The sequence below is a fragment of the Ambystoma mexicanum genome, chromosome 3p (assembly GCF_040938575.1).
Source record: "Ambystoma mexicanum isolate Mex_15411 chromosome 3p, UKY_AmexF1_1, whole genome shotgun sequence".
NCBI classification, from domain to species: Eukaryota; Metazoa; Chordata; class Amphibia; order Caudata; family Ambystomatidae; genus Ambystoma; species Ambystoma mexicanum.
Window position 1 is genome coordinate 1,178,834,767 of NC_090925.1, and position 21,615 is coordinate 1,178,856,381.

General features: G+C 44.4%; 1 protein-coding gene across 1 annotated transcript; it reads right to left on the bottom strand.

The window, feature by feature from the left end:
- Positions 1–18,620: 18,620 nt before the first annotated feature.
- Positions 18,621–20,995, bottom strand: NEUROG1 (neurogenin 1). The gene is made up of 2 exons (XM_069652589.1): positions 20,807–20,995; positions 18,621–20,377 (listed from the first exon to the last, which is right to left on the bottom strand). Exon 2 carries the CDS (start codon positions 20,374–20,376, stop codon positions 19,717–19,719), a length of 660 nt encoding a protein of 219 aa, XP_069508690.1. The 5' UTR covers position 20,377; positions 20,807–20,995; the 3' UTR covers positions 18,621–19,716.
- Between the last annotated feature and the right edge of the window lie 620 nt (positions 20,996–21,615).

The following is a 21,615-nucleotide window of genomic DNA, read 5'->3' on the forward strand; positions in this document are numbered from 1 at the left end:
TATACTGTGTGCATATACATTTTTTGTGCCTTATGACTTACACTCTGCTAGACTGTCTCTGCTGTGGGTTGCCTTTGCTGACATGAGCTTCTGTTTATGGTCATTTGTTTCCTTCGTTATTTATTTGTTGCCTTGTGTATTTTCCTTCATGTTCCCTTTTCCACGTTCTCATTTGTGATGTTGGCATTTCTTTTGTATGTGTATTCCCTAGGGATTGGTTACATTTTTTGATTTAGGATTTGTCTTTGTGCTTAGATTGGTTGGGCCTTGAGATCACTTGGGTCATGTTATGTTAAGCTGCAGCCTATATTTATGTTTGCTTCAAGTTTTGAGCAGTGGGAGCTCTTTGTTGCTTTAAGACTCCACTGCTTGTTTATTCCTTGCTCACAAGATTTATTTGCCTTTTTTATTCATGCAGATTAAAATATATGTGTTTGTGCATTGCTGTTTTATATTTGCGGTGTGGTTGGTGGCTGGTTGCTTTTTAGCCCTTCGTGCATGATGTTCCAATTAGTGAGGTGTGTGTGATTTCCCCCTCCCCCATCCTTTTTTATTTATTTATTTATTTCCCTCTTTATTTCTTTATTTTGTTTCTCTTTATTTCTTTATTTTTGGGGAGGGGGGTTGCTGGGCTGGTCTTCTGTTCCTCATCCAATGTGCTATAGCTTTTTGTTTGACTGCACGGATGAGAATTGTGATTGGGTTGATGGTTTGCTGTCTTCCAAGTTTTCATGTCTTCATGTGGTGGTGGTGGTGTGTGATTTGGGGACAGACATATTCTCACTACTTCAAACTGGATGTCTGACAGCTTAAGGTTTTTATGCTGGAATGTCAAAGGTGTGAACAATCCTGTTAAGAGGAGGACAATACAAACTATTTTGAATAAGATGAAGCCTGATGTTGTCTTATTGCAGGAGAGGCATCTGGACTTTGAACGCGCAGATTACATCATACAAAATACCAATGTGAAGGAAGTCTTGAGTACTCTTGAAAGTAATTCTTGAGATTTAACCATTTTACTCAAGAGGGATTTGAGGTATATTGTGGACAACGTAGCTATAGACCTAGAAGGTAGGTATGTTGGGGTGAAGTTATGGGTGGAAAACATGTGTTTTGCGCTTTTGAATGTCTGTGCGCCTAATGTGCATCAGGCAGACTTTTTTCAGAAGGTTATCGATGTATTGGACCGCATGAGGGATGCAGTGCTTATTTTAGGGGTTGACTTTAATAAAAATGTAGACACAGCCATGTAAAAAATCCAATGGGTTGCATTATTATGAGGAAGTTAGGGCAAAAAAGGGTTTGGATAAACTTATGTGTAAATGGGACTACCTTGATATCTGGCGTAGTCCTAACCGGGATTGTAGGAAATATACCTTTAATTCTTCTCCACATGGACTTCATCATACATTGATATGTTTTTGGTTAGTAGGGGCATTTGTGGTATGGTTCATAGTGCTTCTGTGGGCAATGTTGTAATCTCGGACCATGACTACATAGAATTGGCCATGGATAAATCGTTTGGTGGGTTAAATGGGTTTAGGCACTGGTGTTTGAATACATATGTATTGTTGGACCTAGATTTTGTGAAACATAATATTGGGCCTCATTCCAAGTTTGCTGGTCCAGAAACAAGGGTGCCGGTAAGCTTACAGGCCCATTGTTTCTGGACCACCACAGTGTGAGTCTGTCTTCAAGGGCCTCTGCAGCCAACAGGTCTAACCCTACTGGGCACATCGTCCCTAGCAGGCAGAGTTGCCATGGAAGTACTGGCAGCATCAGCAATGGTGCCGGTTCTTCTGAGTCGCAATACCATGGAGTCCTATGAGACTCCTTGGGAATGGGGAGTTACAAAATCGAGTGCCTGACTTCCCACACTGCCGGGACTCAAAATGTACCTGTGGCACCAGGAAGTCAGGTGCCGGATTCATTATAACAGGGCCCCGGCGGGTAACCGCCAACCTCGTAATGAGGCCCATTGAGTCTGGGATCTCATTATTTTTACAGGAAAACTTGGATTCAGTTGATAGACTATCTGTAGTATGGAATGCTTTGAAAGCCTATTTATGTGGTATAATTATTAGCTTTGAATCTTATAAGAGGAAAGGAGGGTTGAAGGAACTTGATAAATTGGATAAGGCATATTAATTGACGGAACAGGTTTATAATCATTCTCCCTCTGTTGTTAATATGTCTTCTATTATTGGTGCTAAGTGATCTATTGATTCTGAATTACACTCCAGGACTGAGAGAGATCTGTTTTTCTACTAGGCAGGCTTTTTGGGAGCGAAGTGAGAAATCTGGCATGTTATTGGCCAACCAGCTTAAATTCATGGAAAAGAGAAAGCAAGTGCTATTTATTGCAGGTGATGATGAATCAATCTTGAGGGGGAATTAGTACATTTGTGGGGCTTTTCGGACATTCTATGCTTATTACGGAGATTGGTGTTTCTGGGTTCTTGGACCGTGTTGTTCTTCCGGGGCTGGAGGAACATGACAAGCTCAATATTTATGTGGATGTCACGCTTTAAGAGGTCCCTGATTCTATGGATGCAATGTCTTCTGGCAAGTGTTCAGGGCTTGATGGCCTTCTGATTGAGTTCTATAAGCGTTTAGTGATAGTCTTTACTTTTTTTGGTGCAGTTATATGCAGTGATGGATACTATGCAGTCTGCACTGATCATCATGATGCCTAAACAGGGCACAGACCATTCCTTTTGTGCTGATTTCCAGCCAATATCATTGCCAAATGGAGATGTTACGATTTTGGTGAAAGTATATGTAAGGGGATTTAATAGCTTGCTTTCCGAAGCTAGTCCACAAAGATCAGACAGGGTTGATTTATGGCAGTTAGAGCTATGAGAACCTGTGGGAAGTGTTGAATGTTATCCATTTTAGGAAGGACTCCGCTGAAGCTTTTGCAGCTGCCAGGTTTGATGCTGAGAAAGCGTTTGACAGGGTGAACTGGATTTATCTCCATCTAGTCATACTTAAAATAAACTGCAGGCATCGGTTCTTGTGTCTCTTCTATGCCTTGTATGATGAGGCTAAGACTGTGATATCCATCAATGGTTTTACATCAGATTGTATTGCCATTAGAAAAGGTACATGGCAGGGCTGTCCTTCGTCACCTATGCTTTTTTGACTTGTTCAAGCAGCCTTTGCATGCTGTGCTAAGAGTGCATCAGGATATATGAGGGATTCTGTTTGGTGGTTGTGTTTCCATAGTGCTTTTATATACTGACAATTTATTAGTGCTATTCTGGACCCGGAAAGCTCTAATAAGGAGTTGATGTTATCTTATGCAAATGTTTGGTGAAATCTCTGATTATAAGGTTAATGTTGATAAGACATTGATCTTCCCTATCTCGTCTTCGTGGCACAGGGCCCTCTTTCATGCTGGGAGAAATGCTTGGTTCCTGGGTGGTTTTAAGTATTTAGGTATCTAGGTCACTAGGGATGTGAATTCACTACTGGGTTTGAGCATTGGGCTTCAGCTTGCAGGGACAGCAGTGCTCTGTCTTAAGTGGGATAGACTGTCTTTGTTGCTCTGGAGTACAATTAGTACAATTAAGATGACCCTGATCCCCCAAGCTGCTGTATCTATTTAGCATGCTTCCACTTCCACTTTCGGGTAAGTTGGAGCATGATATTAACAAATTATTTAGCAATTTTCTTTCGGAGGAGGGTAGGAAGCCAACAATTCCAAAAGATGTCCTTATGAGGCCAGTGCACTTGGGTGGTTTTGGTTTTTCTGTAGTTAGGCAATATCACACAGCCTTCACACTGTTTACTTTCCATTACTGGTTACTCGACCAAGATAATTGTCTGAATTGGTCCACTATTAAGAAGGATTATGTTTCTCCTATCCCACTTGACTGTCTGCTTTACATGGAGAGTAGACTTCGATGTGACTCAGCCACACCTTTTATTAAGCATGTCCTGCAGGTTTGGAAGAAGAGTTATGTGACCCATGGGCTTGTTTTGTGCAGATTCTTTTTTGTCAAGGAGCCCAGCTGTGCAGATTAATAATAGGACACTTTCTTGAGTTTCTGGCAATGGGCTGGTATTTGGAAAATAGGTCAAGTTCTTCTTGAGTTTGATTTCTTGCGCTTCCAATACAAGTTCAAATAGTCTACGTTTAATCGTTATTCGGTCCTTCAGAACCATTTTGGTGTACTGTTCACACACTGCAATGCTAATCTGCATGGCTTTATAGCAATCCTGTATTTGACTAAGAGTATGTCATTCTAAGCTTCTTTGCTCTATAAACTACTTCCTGTGAATGTAACTTGCCATCGTTGTGTGGCAGAGATCGATGGGACTGAGACGTGAATTACAAACTCTGTGATATTGAATGGTCTTGTATATGTGCTGGTCCATGCATATTCAAGATTGACTTAGATTTGCACTTCATGCTGCAAAGGATCAATCATTACATCTATTGGTCCCCTGAAAAGTTGGTATCCTTTAAATTAAGTATTTATGAGTTATGTTGGATTTGTAAAAGGGTTGCGGGTCCAGCTTGCTTATATTCTGGTATTGACTGGAGGTCCAGTTGTACTGGGGAGAGGTTCTCCAGTCCATGGACCTCGTGCTTGGCCTTTATCTTCGTTGCATGTCTATGTTGTGTATTTTGGGCCAATTTCCAGCTAATATTTACTTGTCTGTTGGTAAACTCTCTTGGGTTTATAGAGTTCTTGTGGTGGCTAAGTAGCATATTTTGTTGCATTGGTATAGTGATGCCAGGCCTATAGCTGATGAACGGCTTCGCAGCGTATCAATCTTTTCTGGCATGGAGAAGGTGTCCGTCAAATATGAACAGTGACTTGATAGGTATGCAGCCATTTAGGGTGATTTTAATGACTTGTATGTTTAGCCCCCCCTTTTTCTTTTCTTTCTTCTTCCTATGTAGGTTCTTTCTTTTATTTTTCGTCCTTCAGGATTGTTCCTTGTTTGCATTTGATGATTTAATGAGCCTGTTGTTGTTATACCCTGGATGTATTTTGAATTAATTGCCTGTTATGTATAAATTGTTGATGTTCTTCTTTCTGAAAATTCAATAAACAATTCCAAAATATAAATGAGTTGGGTGTCATTGGCGTAATTGTACAGGCAGATGGCTCCTTTATGAATCGTCTTAGGGGGGAAAGGTGGACATTAAAAATGAAATGGGACAGCGCTATAGCATGGGGAGTTCTGCTATTAGTTATCTTGAATTCTGACAAGTAGTGAGGCAGGGAGATTTGGTGGGATCTATTGGATAAAAGGGATCTAATTCAATTCACCATGTTATCTCTGATTCTTTCAATGTGCAGGTGGGTTAGGAGGATAGATGGATTGACAGTATTCAATGTCCTACTCAAATTGAGGCACATCAACGCTTCCCCATCTGTGCCTAAATCCCATACAATTTCACTGAATATTGCTGCTATAATGATACCAGTGCTGTGAAGATGGTGGAAACCAGCTTCAACCGGAACTTACTTTGTGAATGTCTTCCAAGAACACCTGTAGCTGATGCATGACTATGTGTCTGGTGATCTATCAGTAAAGTTTTGAATTTGGTCTTAAATTGGAGAAATCGTATGGTTATAAATGTGGATTTTTGGAGGGGGCTTACAACAGCCATTTTGAAACAATTGGGTAATGTTTGATTTCAGACTGAGGTTTTCAGTCATCAACCTGAAGTGTTTGACTACAGGGTTGTGTTAAGATCACTCCTTAAACATGTTGCGAGCACAGAAATCCCTTGGACAGATTATTTGTATTTTATTTGTATTTTATTGCATTTATATAGCGCTTTAATCCAAAGTGCTTTACAAGAGGAACAGTCAAAATACAACAAGCATTACATAGTAATTGAATCAAAACCAGAAAACAGTACAGGGAACAATTTACATTAATGGGGGAAGGCATGAGTGGAGAGGGTAGTGGTAGTAGTGGCAGACGTAAGAGAGGTAGTAGCAACAGGTGATAGGGAGGTGAGTGGAGGAAATAAGGATTAAAGAAGTGAGGAAAGTGAGGTAGGAGGGAAAAGAGCTGAAGAAGTTGTATATACTGCACCCATTAACATGGTAGTGGTCTTACAATACCTTACCTTTTCCTGTAGGTGATGTTTTGTGATCTTGCCACATATTGTGTTGCTATGGTCTCGGAAGACCTTGGTCTGTGGCTAGAAAGCAAGAGGTTTGGGAGGATAGGAAAGTGCATTAGCGAAAAGAGGTACCTATTCAGTAAGTATACCAACATGTGGGTTGAGGGGGGTGCTATGATTTTGGTAGAAGGGATGTAAGTTTCTTGTCTGAGATAAGTTAGCCATAAGTTTGAGATCATTTTCAAGAATGTCCAGCTTGATTTAAAACACAAGCTTTCCTCTGATGGCAAAATCTAGGCCAGATTATGCCTGATACTATATGTAGGTGGTGTGTGGTTGTGCGTTGAACTTGAGAGTTGCTGAAGTGGGGCCCAGTAGGGTGTAGACTTTCAACCGATTAATTGGTAAGACCAACTCCCTGTAGAGGGGAGAGAACTGGTTTTGCCAAGCCACCTAACACATTTGTCAGTGGCAAGTGTTGGGTGTGTACAGATGAATGAGTGGGGAAAACCTAAAGAAGCCCGATGGGAAGGGAAAAGGAGACACAATGAACCTGAGTGCATTCATGTTAAATTCCTTCAGTTGTGAACAAGGTATAATTCACTGCCTGTTTAAAGGTAACTGATGTATAGAAATAAGGTGTTGCACCTCAGTAGGATTGGAGGGTAGGTGCAGGAAGGCAGGGTGGTTGGATAATAAAGGGACAGGAAAGTGTCCCAAGTCCCCCAAATACAAATTTGTTCTTTGCCGAGTTCGATTTCGTGATCACTTATCGACCAGGTTGTAAAAATGGCAAGGCAGATGCCTTATCCCAGATAGGGATGGGAGAAGCATATGCGAACCCGGAACCAGTGCCTATAATTTCAGAACAAAGAATTCTTGGCATAACAACTCTTGGTTCAAGGGTTTTTTTCGGGCAACAAGTATGTGCACAATCCGGGAAGGTTATTCTCTTCTCTCGCCAATCAATACAAGGATTATGTGTTTCCAACCAAGGTATCCCCTGTATTATTTGGAACTGCGGGGCTTTGATTAAATCAAACACAATAGTCTCTCGATGTCCATCCTGACCCAATAGTGTCATCTCTGCGGTGGAATGAGTTACAGGCCCAGAGGCAATTTCAGTTCCATCGACTGTGGTGATGACATCCGAAGTGGTCTTTTTTGCAGAGAGATAGATTCATCCTAGAAGCCAACCCGTGGTCCACATAGTTTCCTATGGCCCCGCTATCAATGTATGCCCTCACTGCGAGCACACGTGATGGCTGCCTTGGATCTATAAGGACCATTGGTATGATGAAGTGCGAGGTCTGAGTATCCTTCTTCAAGCTCGGCAAGCGGACCTCTACGCTTGTCGGGCGTGGTCGTTTCCCGAATCAGGCTCTGTTTGATTTTTATCAGCAACTCCGACTACTCTTTTAGATGTTTTTATAAAGCAATCACGTAGAAAAGGTCCTGAGGCCCCACAGTACAGACACAATTGCATCTGCCATCTTCTTTCTCTTTCCTTTTGTGTTAAGGGTCCCTTGACCCCCCCGATCTGCATCGGTTCTGATACATCTGTTCCTTTGAGGGTAACATTGGGTTTAACCAATACCCGATTCTCGAACTTAGCTCTATCAGCCTTTCTATTCTGCAGTCGGTGGTCTAAGTGGTCCACTAAGTCTATATATTCTGCACAATCCTGAGGTGGGTTCACAACTTGGGCCAAAACGTCTTTGAGTTCACCCCGAAGTCCACGATGAAATAATGTAATTCGTTTTACCTCTGGCCATCCGGTTTCCACCACTAACCTATTGAAAGTGGTGATATAGGTTAGTAGATCCTGGTTACCTTGTCGTAATGATAAAGGTTCGTTATCCAGGGCCTGTCCCTGTGAATGTCTGGCAAATAGTCTTTCCATGCTCAATTGAAAACCTTGAAAATCCCGAAGAAGAGGGTCATCCTGGTTAACTAATGGAATTGACCAATCCGCTGCGCTGCCACTAAGATATGATAGTACAAAGGCTACTTTGGTTTGGTCATTCGGAAAAGCTCCAGGTCTGCATAAAAAGTGCAAGCGGCATTGGTTCATAAAGACGGTGAACTTTTTGGGTCCCCAGCAAAACGTTCGGGTGGAGCTAAAGGAATGCTCCCTGGTAGAACCACTTGCACAGGATTGCTCGATGAAACAGGAGTTGGATTCCCCCTGAATCCAGGTAATGGTATTTGCCCAGCTTGGTTTTGCAGTAATTGTCTAGCAAGATCATCAGTGCGCTCCTTTGACACAATCAGTTCTCTCCTGAGGGCATTAGTAACTTGGCGCACGGAGTGCACTTCTGCCCTACGTTCCCCTAACAATAGGGCTAGTTGGTCGGTTTCTGAGGTTTCCATAACGCTCGAGTGGGGATTTGTAGATAGGCTTCGCGTTCTGTTACGCTCACCTGGCTCCCACAGGGGCGTCGGTCGGACCCGGACAGCTGCTGTCTCCACCCACGTGATGCGTAGTGCAGCGATGACTGACTGGATCTGCCCTCCTAATCGTGTCTGCTTAACCCGTAGAAATATTCTCCTGCAAGTGGAGAGATGGATTTAGCCACTTGTGGATTCAAGTGATGGCACCCCCACAGTCCTCCTCAACTAATCACCTCCGAAATGCCTTCACAGCAATCTCACCTTATATTCTTGAAAGATGAGCTCTCCATCCTGCGTGGATTTGCAGGGGTGTGTCGATTCCAGTTACTTCACTGGTTTGAAGGCTCGGGAGAGTTCCGGAGAGTATTGACTCTGAGGTTCCTGGTGAGGACCAGTAAGTATTAAGTTCGTAGAGTTCAATATGTCCGATGTTCACTCTTGTTCCCCCATTCCTTTCTTGTCTTGCAGCTGGCTCGTGAAAAGATGCTCTTGTGGCAGCTGGTGGCGCTCAGGTAAGAGTCTGTATTACCCGGCGCTGTCTGGTAAATGTTGCACGTGGAAAACGTGTTGTTTTGTCTCTCTTTACAGATGCGGCACGTGAAAATATGGAGAGTCACAAAAGGATGCCTCTGGTGGTAAATCAGGTAAGTCTATGGTGGTAAAAATTATATTTGTTGGTTCCCTCGGCTCACCTTGTGGTTTTCTTTTGTCTCCTAGGTGCCGAAGTTCGGCAAAGAAATGATGGAGGCAGCGCCGACCCAAAGGATGCTGTGAAGACTGGTGAGTATGGCGCGGCGCTGCAGCTGGAGGTGCGGCACGTGCAGAAATTATGGTCTTTACAGGTCCGGAGACGAGATGGATCCAGAATCAGGTGTGGAATAGAAATAAGTTCATTTTCTAACCTTGTCCCTTTCTTTCCTCTTTGTTTTAGGAGCTCCGGATTCGAGGCGGGCGTGGCAGAAGAATGGATGCAGGCTGCAGGCACAGTGAGCGTTACGCTGCTGGATGCAGAATAACGCAAAGTGTGTGTTGCTGGTCGGGCGTGGTTTAAATAGCCTCAAAAGTAGTCCCAGGTAAGAAGTCCCTACAACCACACCCGAGTAAAAAAATAGTCCCTGTAGAAAAATAGTCCCTTTCAGGCTTCATGTTGGATTGGAGTCATTTGCAGCATGGTCTGCCTGTGGTAAGTAATGACTATGAGCCTGGCGCCTTAGGCGCCAGGACTGATTTCTACTATGAGCCTGGCGCCTAAGGCGCCAGGACTGAACCCAGATAGCCCCTAGCCGGGGCTGCTGAGGTTTTACTACATGTCTAGATGCCTGCTCCCAGGGCTGATGGGCTTGGTCCGGATGCCTTGGGGGTATGCATCATGACACGTAGCACCTGAGGGAACAAGAAGTACATAGGACAATGGATCTATTCTAATCCGAATGGACAGTGCAGTTACATGACCTGGAGCGTTGATGAACATGTAAAATCTGCAGGACTGAAAGGAGTAATGAAGATTTGGACCCCGAAGAAGCACTTCTTCAAGAGATTAAATCAAGATGCAGAGATTAATGACGATGTGGTTGATGAATCAACTAGAGGGGATAGTGTAGAGGAGCAGCCAACTGCCTCTGCAGGAAGTCCCACCCCCCTACTGCCTGTAAGCTGGTAGCCTGAAATAGTGGCATGTTTGACACCAGTAGTTGTGACTATTCTGTGTCGAATTTTCATGAAAAGGTATCCACCCAGAAAACCCTATCAGATGTATTCCTGAATAGATGACAATTTCATGGAGGAAATCCCTGAAGGAATATGAAAAAGAGAGAAAGAGGAGTTATTGACGTCACAAGAAACAAGTGTGACGCACTGAGAAGACTGGCTGACAACGAGAATGTATTGACCTTATAGAAACTGATGACGAAGTAAGGAACCGAGTAAACTTTCTCATGTGAAACAAAGATTGCACATGTGAAAAGCATTGAGGAAAATGCAAGCCGTTTAATAAATGTACAGATGCAGCAACGCAAGTAGACTAAGTGATCATAGAAGCTGGCTATACATAGTGAATAGACTGCAGGCGAGGCCGCCATTATATAAAAGCTGGACATCGGTGTCACAATTTTAGTAAGTTCAGACCATGGAGAGAAGGGCTGAAGACTGTTTCACAGGGAAGAATTAGCTGGATGAATGGAAGAAACGAGAAGGGCTGTCTGTCCTGGTGTCAAGACTGAAAGTAGCCAAGTACTGGTTATCTAACCTCAAAGAACAGTGAACATGAGATGCTGAATTATCCCTCATTAAGGTGCAAAGAAAAAACCCCATGAGTGCCAAGTTTATTAATCCACGACTATGCTGCAAAAAGAGCCAAATTGCAGTCTCCTGTCACGTGAACCAAGGATGGGAATAGATTAGGCACGCAGTCCAGAACTTTGATAAGCGTGTGCCCGTACTCCCTTACATTCCCAGAGACTAGAATACATTGCAAGGCCAAGTTCAAAGACAGTCTGCATGGCAGAAGGCATGGGTGATGAGAGATGGTGGGCTAATTGGGTGAGGAGGTACAGTCAGGTCCACCTCCTGGCACCTGGGTCTGAGTTCACATGCTGCTAAGTGAATCAAATGTTCCAGAAGGGCACAAGCGTGCCAATCAATTGTAGAGGGCCATATAATGAAGGTCCTTATAGTTTGAGAGCCAGTAGGGTACAGTGTTTCTAATAGCTGATGAAGATGACTTGCACTAGGGTTGGGCATGAATTGTCCACCTGACTGTAGAGACCCAACCACAACCCAACCCCTTATAGAAAGTATGCTTAGATGTTCCCCTTGAGGCAACCACAATCGCCCGTAGGTTTTTCTTATTTGCCACGTAGTATGACGTCACGTACGATGAGTTTTTGCTATATAAATACTGTTTTTTTTATTAAATGCTTTGAGAGAAAACGCTGTGCGACGTCCGTTGATGTCCGTTATAACTCCCTGTTTTAGATAATTGATATTAAAACAGTAAATTAAATTTGACATCTTCCAGAGTTGGAAGGGCTTTAAGTGGGGTAAAAAATCGAAGGGCGTCCCTCATTAAGGGCGTGGCTTTTGTAATGGGCATGGCCTTTAAAATGTACATAAGCCATATTAAAGTACGCAAACATTTTATATATTTGTATGCGTACCTTACTATGGTTTGTGTAATATGCAAGCCATATTTTATAAACATAGACATATGTAACACATTTCTATGTTTATAAAAAAATGGCTTGAAAAGTACACAAACCACTGTAAGGTACGTACATAAATATGTAAACGCTTACATTTATATGTTTGTTAGTGTGCCTTACAATGGTTTGTGTACTTCAAGATGGCTTGAAAAGTACGCAAACCATATTAAGGTGGGCACACAAATATAGTCCATTTATATATTTGTGTGCATACCTTATGGTTTGTGTACTTTTCAAGCCATCTTTTTTAAACATTTCTATGTTTATAAAAGATGCCTTGAAAAGTACACAATTCAAGCCATCTTTTATAAAGCTTTGCCGACGGAAAAAGCGGCGTCTTTGTCCGTCTGCAAAGCTTTATAAAACATTGCTTGAATTGTTTACGTTTCAAGCCATCTTTTATAAACCTCGAAATATGTTGAGGAGTCCGCAGTTTCACAGAGGGTTAAAGACGCCTCAGTGACCTGGGGAAACAAAGGGACAGTAACTTCCTCTAGTGACCCCTTGCGCAAATGGTTACTTGAGGAAGTTACAGTGACTAACAAAGTGCCAGCTTGCCTGACTTAATGGTGGGCGCATCTCCCTTCGCGGCTGCGGCAGGATAATGTGTCCCGCCAACGTTTTGGTGGGACCAGGGGGACCCAGTAGTGCCCCAGCTCAAACCTACTTTTAGGAGACTGATGGGGCCCGGCCCTGTCTGGCCCTGGCCCACTTAAAGCACTGTGAGTTGGTTTGATTATTGGAGTATTGAGTTATTCTGTTTCCCACCCACCTGCAAGACATGCTACCTAAATGAAGGCCCATATGGTCAGCCATATTACAGAAACATGCAAATGGCAGGAGGAGGAACATTGCCCTTGTGCAACAACAATATATTTTCAATGAATGGTTGCACCAGGGCAGAGGAGTAGGACTAACAGAAACATTACCCGGGTGAAAAAATGCAGTGAAACAATATGTTTTTACACTAAGGATTTTTTTGTTTTTTTTTAGCTAGTTCTAATTGCACTTGTAGCAGTGAAACGTTTTGTAATATCACCTATATTTTAATAAATGATCCTCAACTGTAATTTGCAATTGTGCAGTTATGCAATAACTGGGCATTCCTGAAATATGTTAGTTGCCATTTTCAAAACAGTCTTCACACTAAGTCTGCTGCTAATATGGCAGTCCATTCAGTTCTGACTATTCTCGTGATATTCATGTTAAAGGGCTGTTTTAGGAAAACATCGCTGTGCTGAAAGTACAATTAGCTCGGATTCAAACATGGTCTTAATGCAAACAACATTTTATTTCAGTGCATTTTCACACCAAGGAAGAGGCCTATGACTAGAGCAATCGTTGCCATGCTGCAAAAATGCATTCAAAGAATATGATTTTCGGCAAGAGGGAAAAATGTACCCTAGTTCTATTTTCACCTGCACCAGTGCAATGATCCTGTAACACCGCACATTAACTTAATTTTAACTTACAACGTAATATTAATTTAGAGATAACTGGTAATATTATTTTAAACTTCTTTCTTAAAGAATGCACTTCAGTTCCATTGAATGTGATTGTACTTTAGTGCCTCCGCATTCATTGAAAGCGTGTCATGCTAGATGTATCCGTGTTATTTACTAATGTTCCCTTATAAGTCCATTTTCTTGATGTTTTTTCCGTTGATTATTTTGTGCATAAAAACTCAGTAAAAATACTTGGACGTATCTTTGAGTGTGCATGAGCCTGTGTGTTTGTGAGAGAATGCACCTGTGTATGCTTCGTGATCTGACGATCTGGGTGTGACTTTGTGTGGGGGCGGTGGGTGGGTGGTTGGTAGTTTGCGGCTATGTGGGTGTATGTTTGTGTTTAGATGAGAGTGTGTGCTCTTTGTATTTTTTTGTTTGTGTTTGTGTGTTCAACAGATATGGACAAAAGTGTAGGTCTGTATGTGAGGGAAATAGTTGTGAAATGTGAGTGTTTGTATTTAATTTCTTGTTGACAAAAGTGGTCAAGGACTTCTACCGACAGGCTTTCTCAGCGCTCATAAAGTCCCGGAAAAGAATAGGAGATGCAAGTCTCTAACTGAAGTGACATAGGGACTTCGACGATTCGGTCTGAATTACCATTGGCTGTCAAACAAGTAGGGGTTCAGTCTCTTTCTGAGCCAGTAGTTGGTTGGCAAGTGGGTGTTTGTGTGCTCTTGAGTGTAAGGATGTGTTTGGCAATGCGGGGAAACCTGTGATGTTGATGTATTCAGGGAGGGCTCAAGTTGAGGGAACACCTGGGTGGAAAACGTCCGACACTTTTTTTCGGAGGCTGGACGCCGTCCTCCCTGTGTGTTTTCAATTAATTAAAACCATTTTAAAAAATTGCTGCCGTCACTTGATAAAGAAAACTGTGTCTGGGATTCCAACCCAGGTCATGTGTCAAGAAACTTAGCAGTGACACCACTAGAATCTGTAAGCACGTGACTGTATACAATTCCTATTGAATCTTAGCTGTGCAGGCTACTTTTTCTAACACATTTTAAGAAAAAAAGTGCAGACCTCTTCTATTTCGAAAACCATGTTTTAAGAAAACGTGCTGGGCCTGATTCACGAAGCTTTGTTCAATGGGATTTGCACCATTATAGAAGCCTGCTGTGAATCAGTCCCGTTCTCTTGGCAAATGGCTATTTGTCCTGTGCACTTCCTTGAGTTGGGAAAGACACCCTAAAACAATATGCACATTTATTTCAATTTACGTTCACTGTCTCTGACATCACGTACCACTTCATACGTCAGAGTTCCACAAATTATTTTAGGACCCGAGCACTGGATGCTCGGTGGACAACTTAACTGTCCACCGATATAAAAGTCATTGTTCTTTGTGGTTGGTACGGACCAGGGCATCTGCAGCCTCTGGGTTGTGCTGCATTGACAGACATTTTATTCATTCCTTTAATGAATGTATGTTTTAATTATTTATTTAAAATGTGTAAAGCTCGAACTAAGGCCCAAAGGAATCACACTGTCATGCGTAGATTTAAGTACATTGTACTCCTTCCCCCTTAAAATAATAAAAATGAATTGCCCATACGAGAAACCCCTGCTTCGGTGAAGCTGTTACCAGTATGCGTAATGTGTTTAAACGAGTTCAGGTGTGTTGCAGGGTGAGTGATATGAATCACAAGTGTAAAGAAAATATTGGAATATTTCAGCTGGGCCCACTCGGATAGAATCTCTTTGAAGTGGCTTCCATACAGGGCTTCGTTTTACCAGACTTTACCACGTTCTACACATGTTTTGAGCCCTGACATTGGCGATAGGACAACGAAAAGAGAAGACGGAATTAAACCCATCGCCAACGCCCCTGAGCGGAATTGTCGCTGGTGTACGTCCAGCGGCGGTTGACAGTTTGCGAGGAGAACTCCCAAGTGTGTTTGCTAATCTCGGAATGGCGGCACGTGACGCGCGCCGTCGCCGCGCACTCTCGCGCTGCAGCAGCCGCGCACCCTCGCGCCGGAGCGGCCACGCCCCCCTCGCCGAGGCCCTGGTCTACATACAGCTGCGGCGCGGGGATGACGCCGGATTTGGCCCAGTGCGCTTTTGCGATTCGTTTCATGGTGTGCCGCTCCCCCGAGGGCTTATAGAAAGTCACCGCTCTATCCCAGACACGTGCACCTACAGCGGGATTGGCGAGACCCCGCGGAGGAGTCACAAATAGCGGCTTTACCGGGAGGGCTTTAGAAAAGGCATAAGCCCCGAGGTAAAAGACTGAATCCAATCCTTTGCGAGGGCCCTCCCGCATAATGAGAAAGGAAAATCCGGACCTGCTTAGACCCCTCCTTAGACCCCTCTGCCTTTGGTCTGTGAAATAAAAAGTAACACACTGAAGCACTTAGAGTCGAGAAAGGCTGGACTGAAGGCGCCCAGCCCTAACAACACACGTCTTATTTTTTGGAGTGCCGTTGATTGTCCAGTTCTAATTTCCTTTGTGGGGGTAGGGGGCATTTTCAAAGTGCTGTACTTCATCACTTGAGGGATGGGAGCTGGTTGAGCGGGCCATAGTGTGTTAAAGGGGGAGCTGGCAACTTACTGCATCAGACTGAAAATCAGAGTTGTTAACAACAAATAGAAAAAAAACTAAACTCAAGTGGAAATGCCCCTGTTACCAGAAGTGTCATATTACAAAAATAGATGATTTATTCAAAGTGCATATCTTATCGGCGTTCTGCATTCATGCGGCTGGGTGTGCGCTGAATGCTTCCAAACACGGGTTGTTTGTTTTTTCTGTGAAAATAGACATCTTACAGAATCCTGCAAGTCAGTGAATGTGCCAGTACCCTGCTGTATCCAGAAAGTCAGGGAGGGACGCAGCTTGTTTCATCCTTTTCCATCCTTCCTGTCTACATTTCCTCAGTCATACCTTCCATCCTTCCTTATGAGTTCATTCCCTCGCTACAGGGTCCCTTTCTTCGGCATTTCGCTTTGTTTCTGCCCATTCTTTCGAATCTCCATTGCTCTCTTCTCTCTCTCTTTCTCTCTCTGCAAACGCACACACATTGGGCTCGATTCATGGAATTTTGTGCACGTTTCAAAGTGACTTTGCGATGCTGAAAAGTGGCCTTGCACTGCCGAAACAAATCTTGATTCATGGAAATGTGCAGTGTATTTTTGCAGTGCAACGCCTGTGCAAATTCAGTACAAAGTGATTTTTCCAGTACAAAATGACTTTGCACTGCAACAATACACTTTGCACAGTTCCATGAATCGGGGTTTGTGCCGGCAGTGCAAAGGCACTTTGGACCGTGCCAAGAAATCCCTGAATCGGGCCCATTGCCTTCAATCTCAAATCGTTCACTCTTCTTCTTGCTGTCTGCGTTATTGTATTGTTTACATACTTTCATACATTTTTTTTCTTTCTTTCTTTCTTTCTTTCTTTCTTTCTTTCTTTCTTTCTTTCTTTCTTTCTTTCTTTCTTTCTTTCTTTCTTTCTTTCTTTCTTTCTTTTTCTTTCTTCCTTCCTTCCTTCCCAGTTGCTGTGTGTCACACTAGTTTAATGTATTGAAGATATGCAAAGACAGGTCACGTGTCTCGTAAGCCTATATGTATTCTATATGTGCACTGTGCTGTTCAACTATTTTTTGCTTTTGAAGGGGTGATATGTGTACTCGATTCCATTTCTATGCTAGCACAAAATAGGTAATTGTAAGAATCAATAAAATGCATTGCTATTATGTTACGTTGTTGCGAATGTAAATCCCTCAGTTGTGGATAAAGGGTTTGTAATGATTGTGTTATTACTAATGTTGCCAGTATCGGCAGTGGGTGCGATAATACTGGCAGCACTTGAAGTATATTGTTTTATTCTGATTGTGGTTCTTATTCCTGGGAGAATGCAACCCTATATGTAATTCCGTTAAAAGTTGTGTAGGTATACTATTAAAAGCAGTGCTGTGTGTTTTACAAACAGAAATTGCACACGTGTGACCAGAATCGGCTGGGATTTGCACTTCCTGCAGGCAGTGCGTGCAGGGTGGAGTGAGGGCTCTCTTGGCTGATGTGTGGGTGCTGTTTAAGGTGGCTGTGTGTCCAGTGTGCCCAGTGTGCCCATGTACACAGAAAAGGGGCGACAACTGAGGGTATCCACATCCCACCCCTGCGGGTGAAGCAGAATCTAGCAATTTGTTTTAAAGTCCGTTTTTGAGGTATCGGGTAACAATTTCCCCATACATAGGGGCTGATTCACGGAATTATTTGCACCGAAAAACGGGGATTTGTGCGCCATTCTCCCCGCAAATACCTATTTGTTAAACAGGGAATTGCGTTCAGAATGGCACACAAATCCCCGTTTTTCGGTGCACAAATTCTGTGAATTAGCCCTGTAACGTCACCGGGAAAAGCCATTGGCGTCATTATATATGCTGACATTATGTATGGGGATGGGTTGCAGGGATGTTCCCTGGTGTATATATATATATATATATATATAATTCTGAGGTTGCAGGCGTGTCCCCCGCATGCGTAATGTAATAATGTCTCCGCAAAATAAAAATGGCTACTTTTTTGTCAGGAGAAATGTTTGCAGGGACATTAGTACATGGAACCGTTTTTGAGAGTTCATCTCATTCATGCATAAAGCTGTTTGGGTTACCAGCTTTCTTGGGATATTCCCGAATCAATTGCCTGATTTTTAAATCTCCCACACATGCCAGTATTGGACAATACGGCAGTTATTCGGTCAAGTCAGGTGACACCTAGTCACATCTGTTTAAAAAAATAAATAAAGCATCTGTGGATGCAGTAGCCCTGGAAATTTGGCAAAGCAGGGTGTAGCCCGCCCTGCCATGTAGAAAGCCCACTTTCAAGCGTTTTCATAACGGGAGCCCGGTTGTCCCTTTAAACTGCTCGAAACCAGCGCCGGCACCACAATTATAATGGCCGGCATGGGGCTTGCGCTGTGAAGGTTCTCATTTCCCTCTAACAGGATTTCATCTCTTCTAAAGAAGTGCCCCGGGCCTCCACCTGCCACTCATTGCTTCCTCTCCAACTGTCACTTTATTGATCCATTTAATCCCCTTTCTTTGAAAATCTGTCGCAGGCCGATGTTTAGTCACCATGAAAAAAAAAATCCCCGTACCAAACGATTTGCCGATAAATAGAGGTGCGAGCGCCTCCACAGGTAGCTACACATCTAAAATGACCTTTCTGTTATGTTGCTCGCCATTCTCTGAACATCCGGGTTCTCTCTTTTTTTTTTTAGCAGGCGTGGATTGAATGACCGGCTGATAGTCAGCACGTGCCTAATTAGTGCATGTTTTGTTTACTACTGTATCTGTGTTTACAACCTGTTTGCTTTTGAGTCTACGCAGCCACCGTATTTATATATCACAGACGCAGTGTGTACATTGCAAATATTCAAAAGGAAACCAAACAACGGAAGAGACTCGAGCCATTTAGTAAAATGTTAAACATTTTATTTGCACAATAATATTCCAGGTAGCAACAATTAAATTCTGTTTACACGCATAATAATATAATAAACTCTTTTATGTACAAAAAAATACATTTTCTTCTGAATGGACCGTCTTGAATAAATTAAAAAGCAATATCCCGCGTATCTGCTGAATGCCCCAGTCGGCCGAGTTGAGCCCCATTCCAAATAAAACGGCAGCTCTGGAGGTCAAAATACATAATGCATGAACCCGGCTGCTTGTCTTTTTTTTCTTAAAGCTCTTTCAGTGTGTTGTCAGGGCGTTTAAAACACATTTTCATGCTCGTTTTTCTTCATTGGAATTCTACAAATTGTAAAATTGACTTTTCACCTCGTCTGCGGCAGCAAATCTGCCCTTTTCTCTCCCGCCCCATTTTGCTTTATTCGCACTGAACAGAGGCGAGGATCGGTTTCAGGGGGCGCAACAAAGAGAGGTTTTGTGGGGATTAGAAAGTGCATGAAGGGAAACCGTTGAGAGTAAAAAAAATGTCTATTGTGAAGTGAAGTCCCTTCAGCTTCTTGACAAGAGTGAATATGTTCTGCTTGGCGCACAGTTTTACAAGAGATGCACAAACTGAATCGAAAAGGGTACATGGAGCCCGCTTGTGTACATTATAGGGGTGGAGTGGCCTCTGGGGACGCCCGGAGGAGTTCCATCATTTGGGAATTCCCCCAGGTCTCCCCCATAAATCAATCTGCTTTCACACAATCGTCACTTTTTCATTGTAGGTTTACACAAAAAAAATGGCCATTTGCAAATTGAGCCTCTTTCCCATTTACAGTGCATATCACAGAAGTCATTACTAAGGCGAGGCGTTTTAAGGCAGTTTTGAATTGTCAGGTGCCCACTTCTCCCAGAGAAAGTGGTACTCTTTGTGGCCAAGGATATTGGGGGGGGGGGGCAGCTCTGCAGAGAAGCAGGTTCATTCCAAGGCAGTTTGAATTGTCAGAGCCCCAGTTCGCACAGAGCCCCCCTACCCCCACCCTGCCTGGAACAGTCATGCTGGCTGGGGGGGGCAGGTGGCGCAGTTAAGGCCGCTTGAATTGTCAGAGCCCGGGCGGGTTCGGCTAGTGGTACTGCGTGAAGCAGGCGATGTTGTGGGCCAGCTCCTTGGGGAAGGAGAAGCAGCGGTCCCCGGCGTAGCAGTAGTCCTCGGAGGTGGCCGGGCTGGCGGGGCTGGAGGCGCACAGGGACTGGGGCGAGGAGGACGAGAGCCAGGAGCCGGCGTCGCTGCCGGGGCTGGGCGGGGCCAGGTAGGCGGACTGCTGCGGCTGCTGCTGGTGGTGCTGCTGCTGCGGCAGCTCCCTGTGCTGCTGCCCCGCCTGCTGGCTCAGGTCGGCCAGCCGCAGGGTCTCGGTCAGCGCCCAGATGTAGTTGTTGGCGAAGCGCAGCGTCTCGATCTTGGTCAGCTTGGTGTCGTCGGGGAAGCTGGGAAGGATGCAGCGCAGCTTGTCCAGCGCGTAGTTCAGGCTGTGCATGCGGTTGCGCTCCCGGTCGTTGGCCTTGACGCGCCGGGTCTTCTTGATGATGGTGGGTTGGGCGGCGTCGCCCTTCCCGCGGGCGCGGCCCCGCCGCGGCTTCTTCTCCGCCTCGCCCCCCTCGGGGGTCGCGGATCCCGAAGACGGGGACGGCGTGTGGAAGATGCTGGCGCGCTCCTCCTCGTCCGAGTAAGACATCTGGCTGCTGGTCTCGTAGTCGGAGTAGGAGCTCTCGGTTTTGAACGACATTCTGTGAATGGAGAAAACGGGCCATGTTTAGAGAACAGGTCACAAGAAATTAAAAGTCAAGTCGCTTGACTACAATTCAGATAACGGAGCTTGAGAAAAGTAAACATTATTTCAATATAGAAGTATATCCAGCTATCCATCCATACACGCATTATGTATATATCTAGCTATCAATGCCTTTATTTTGCATTTATATATTTTTATGTGTGTACATTATTACAATGCAGACGTCTGTCCAGCTACCCATCTATCCACGCACCCACTCTTTATCTTTGCAATAACTATGCATATATGTTTAAAGACATATGCAGGAGTATGCGAGCGTGGGTGTGTTGGTGCAGAGCTGTCTGTTCCTCGCTGCACATCACACCCACACGCACATGGTCCATTTAGAAGCCGTGCCGTCTTTTCAGGTCCCCTGTGAACTTACGTTCTAAAGGCAGCAGCCGCGGTCCGATGCCAAGTAAAGTTCCTGCGAGTCTTTGTGAAGTCGGGCAAACTTGAGATCCCGGTGTCCTGAAAGGGGCACGCGACAACCCTTGTCTTCTGAGTGATCTCTGCTGATGTCAGCTCGTGCGAGCAGCGAGTTTGGCACACGACCGGCCCCAGACACCTTATATACCGTGTAAAACAATAGCCCCTTTGCGCCCCCCACCCCACCCCTGCCCGAGCCGATGAATGAATGCAGGCATCAGGTCTGCCCCGTGCTGCCCTCTCTCCATTTGCATAATGTATGCCCCGAGTGCCTGGGCTCTCCCGGGAGCGTGCCTGTAATTACCCCTGGCCAATCACAGCGCCGGGTCCCGTCCGGGCACGTGAGCTATCACTGGGCTTAGCCCACTTGTTTGAGCTTCATTAGTCTATTAAAAGAGGAAAAAGGAGTCACCACGTGACAAGCCTTGGGGCAGAGGCACACTCTCAAAAAAAAAAAAGAAATCACAGGGGGGGCTGAGGTTTCGGCTGCAGCAGCTTAAGGCTCCGTGAGCCGCAACTTCCAGAACAGCAGCCCCGTCACACAAGGGCTCCCCTCAGCAAGGATTTCAAAAAGACCCGAGTTGAAGCTACCTCGGCGACAGGTGCACTGCCGCAACGTGCAGGCGATAACCGAACGGGTGTGGTACAGGTGCTGTACACATTAGATATGGAAAACGTGCACAAAACTCGGATGAGCACCAAACAAGCGCGGTCTTATTGAAAGTAGGGCAGGTTGGGAGCAAAGGGCTTCTCGCAGCTTAGCAG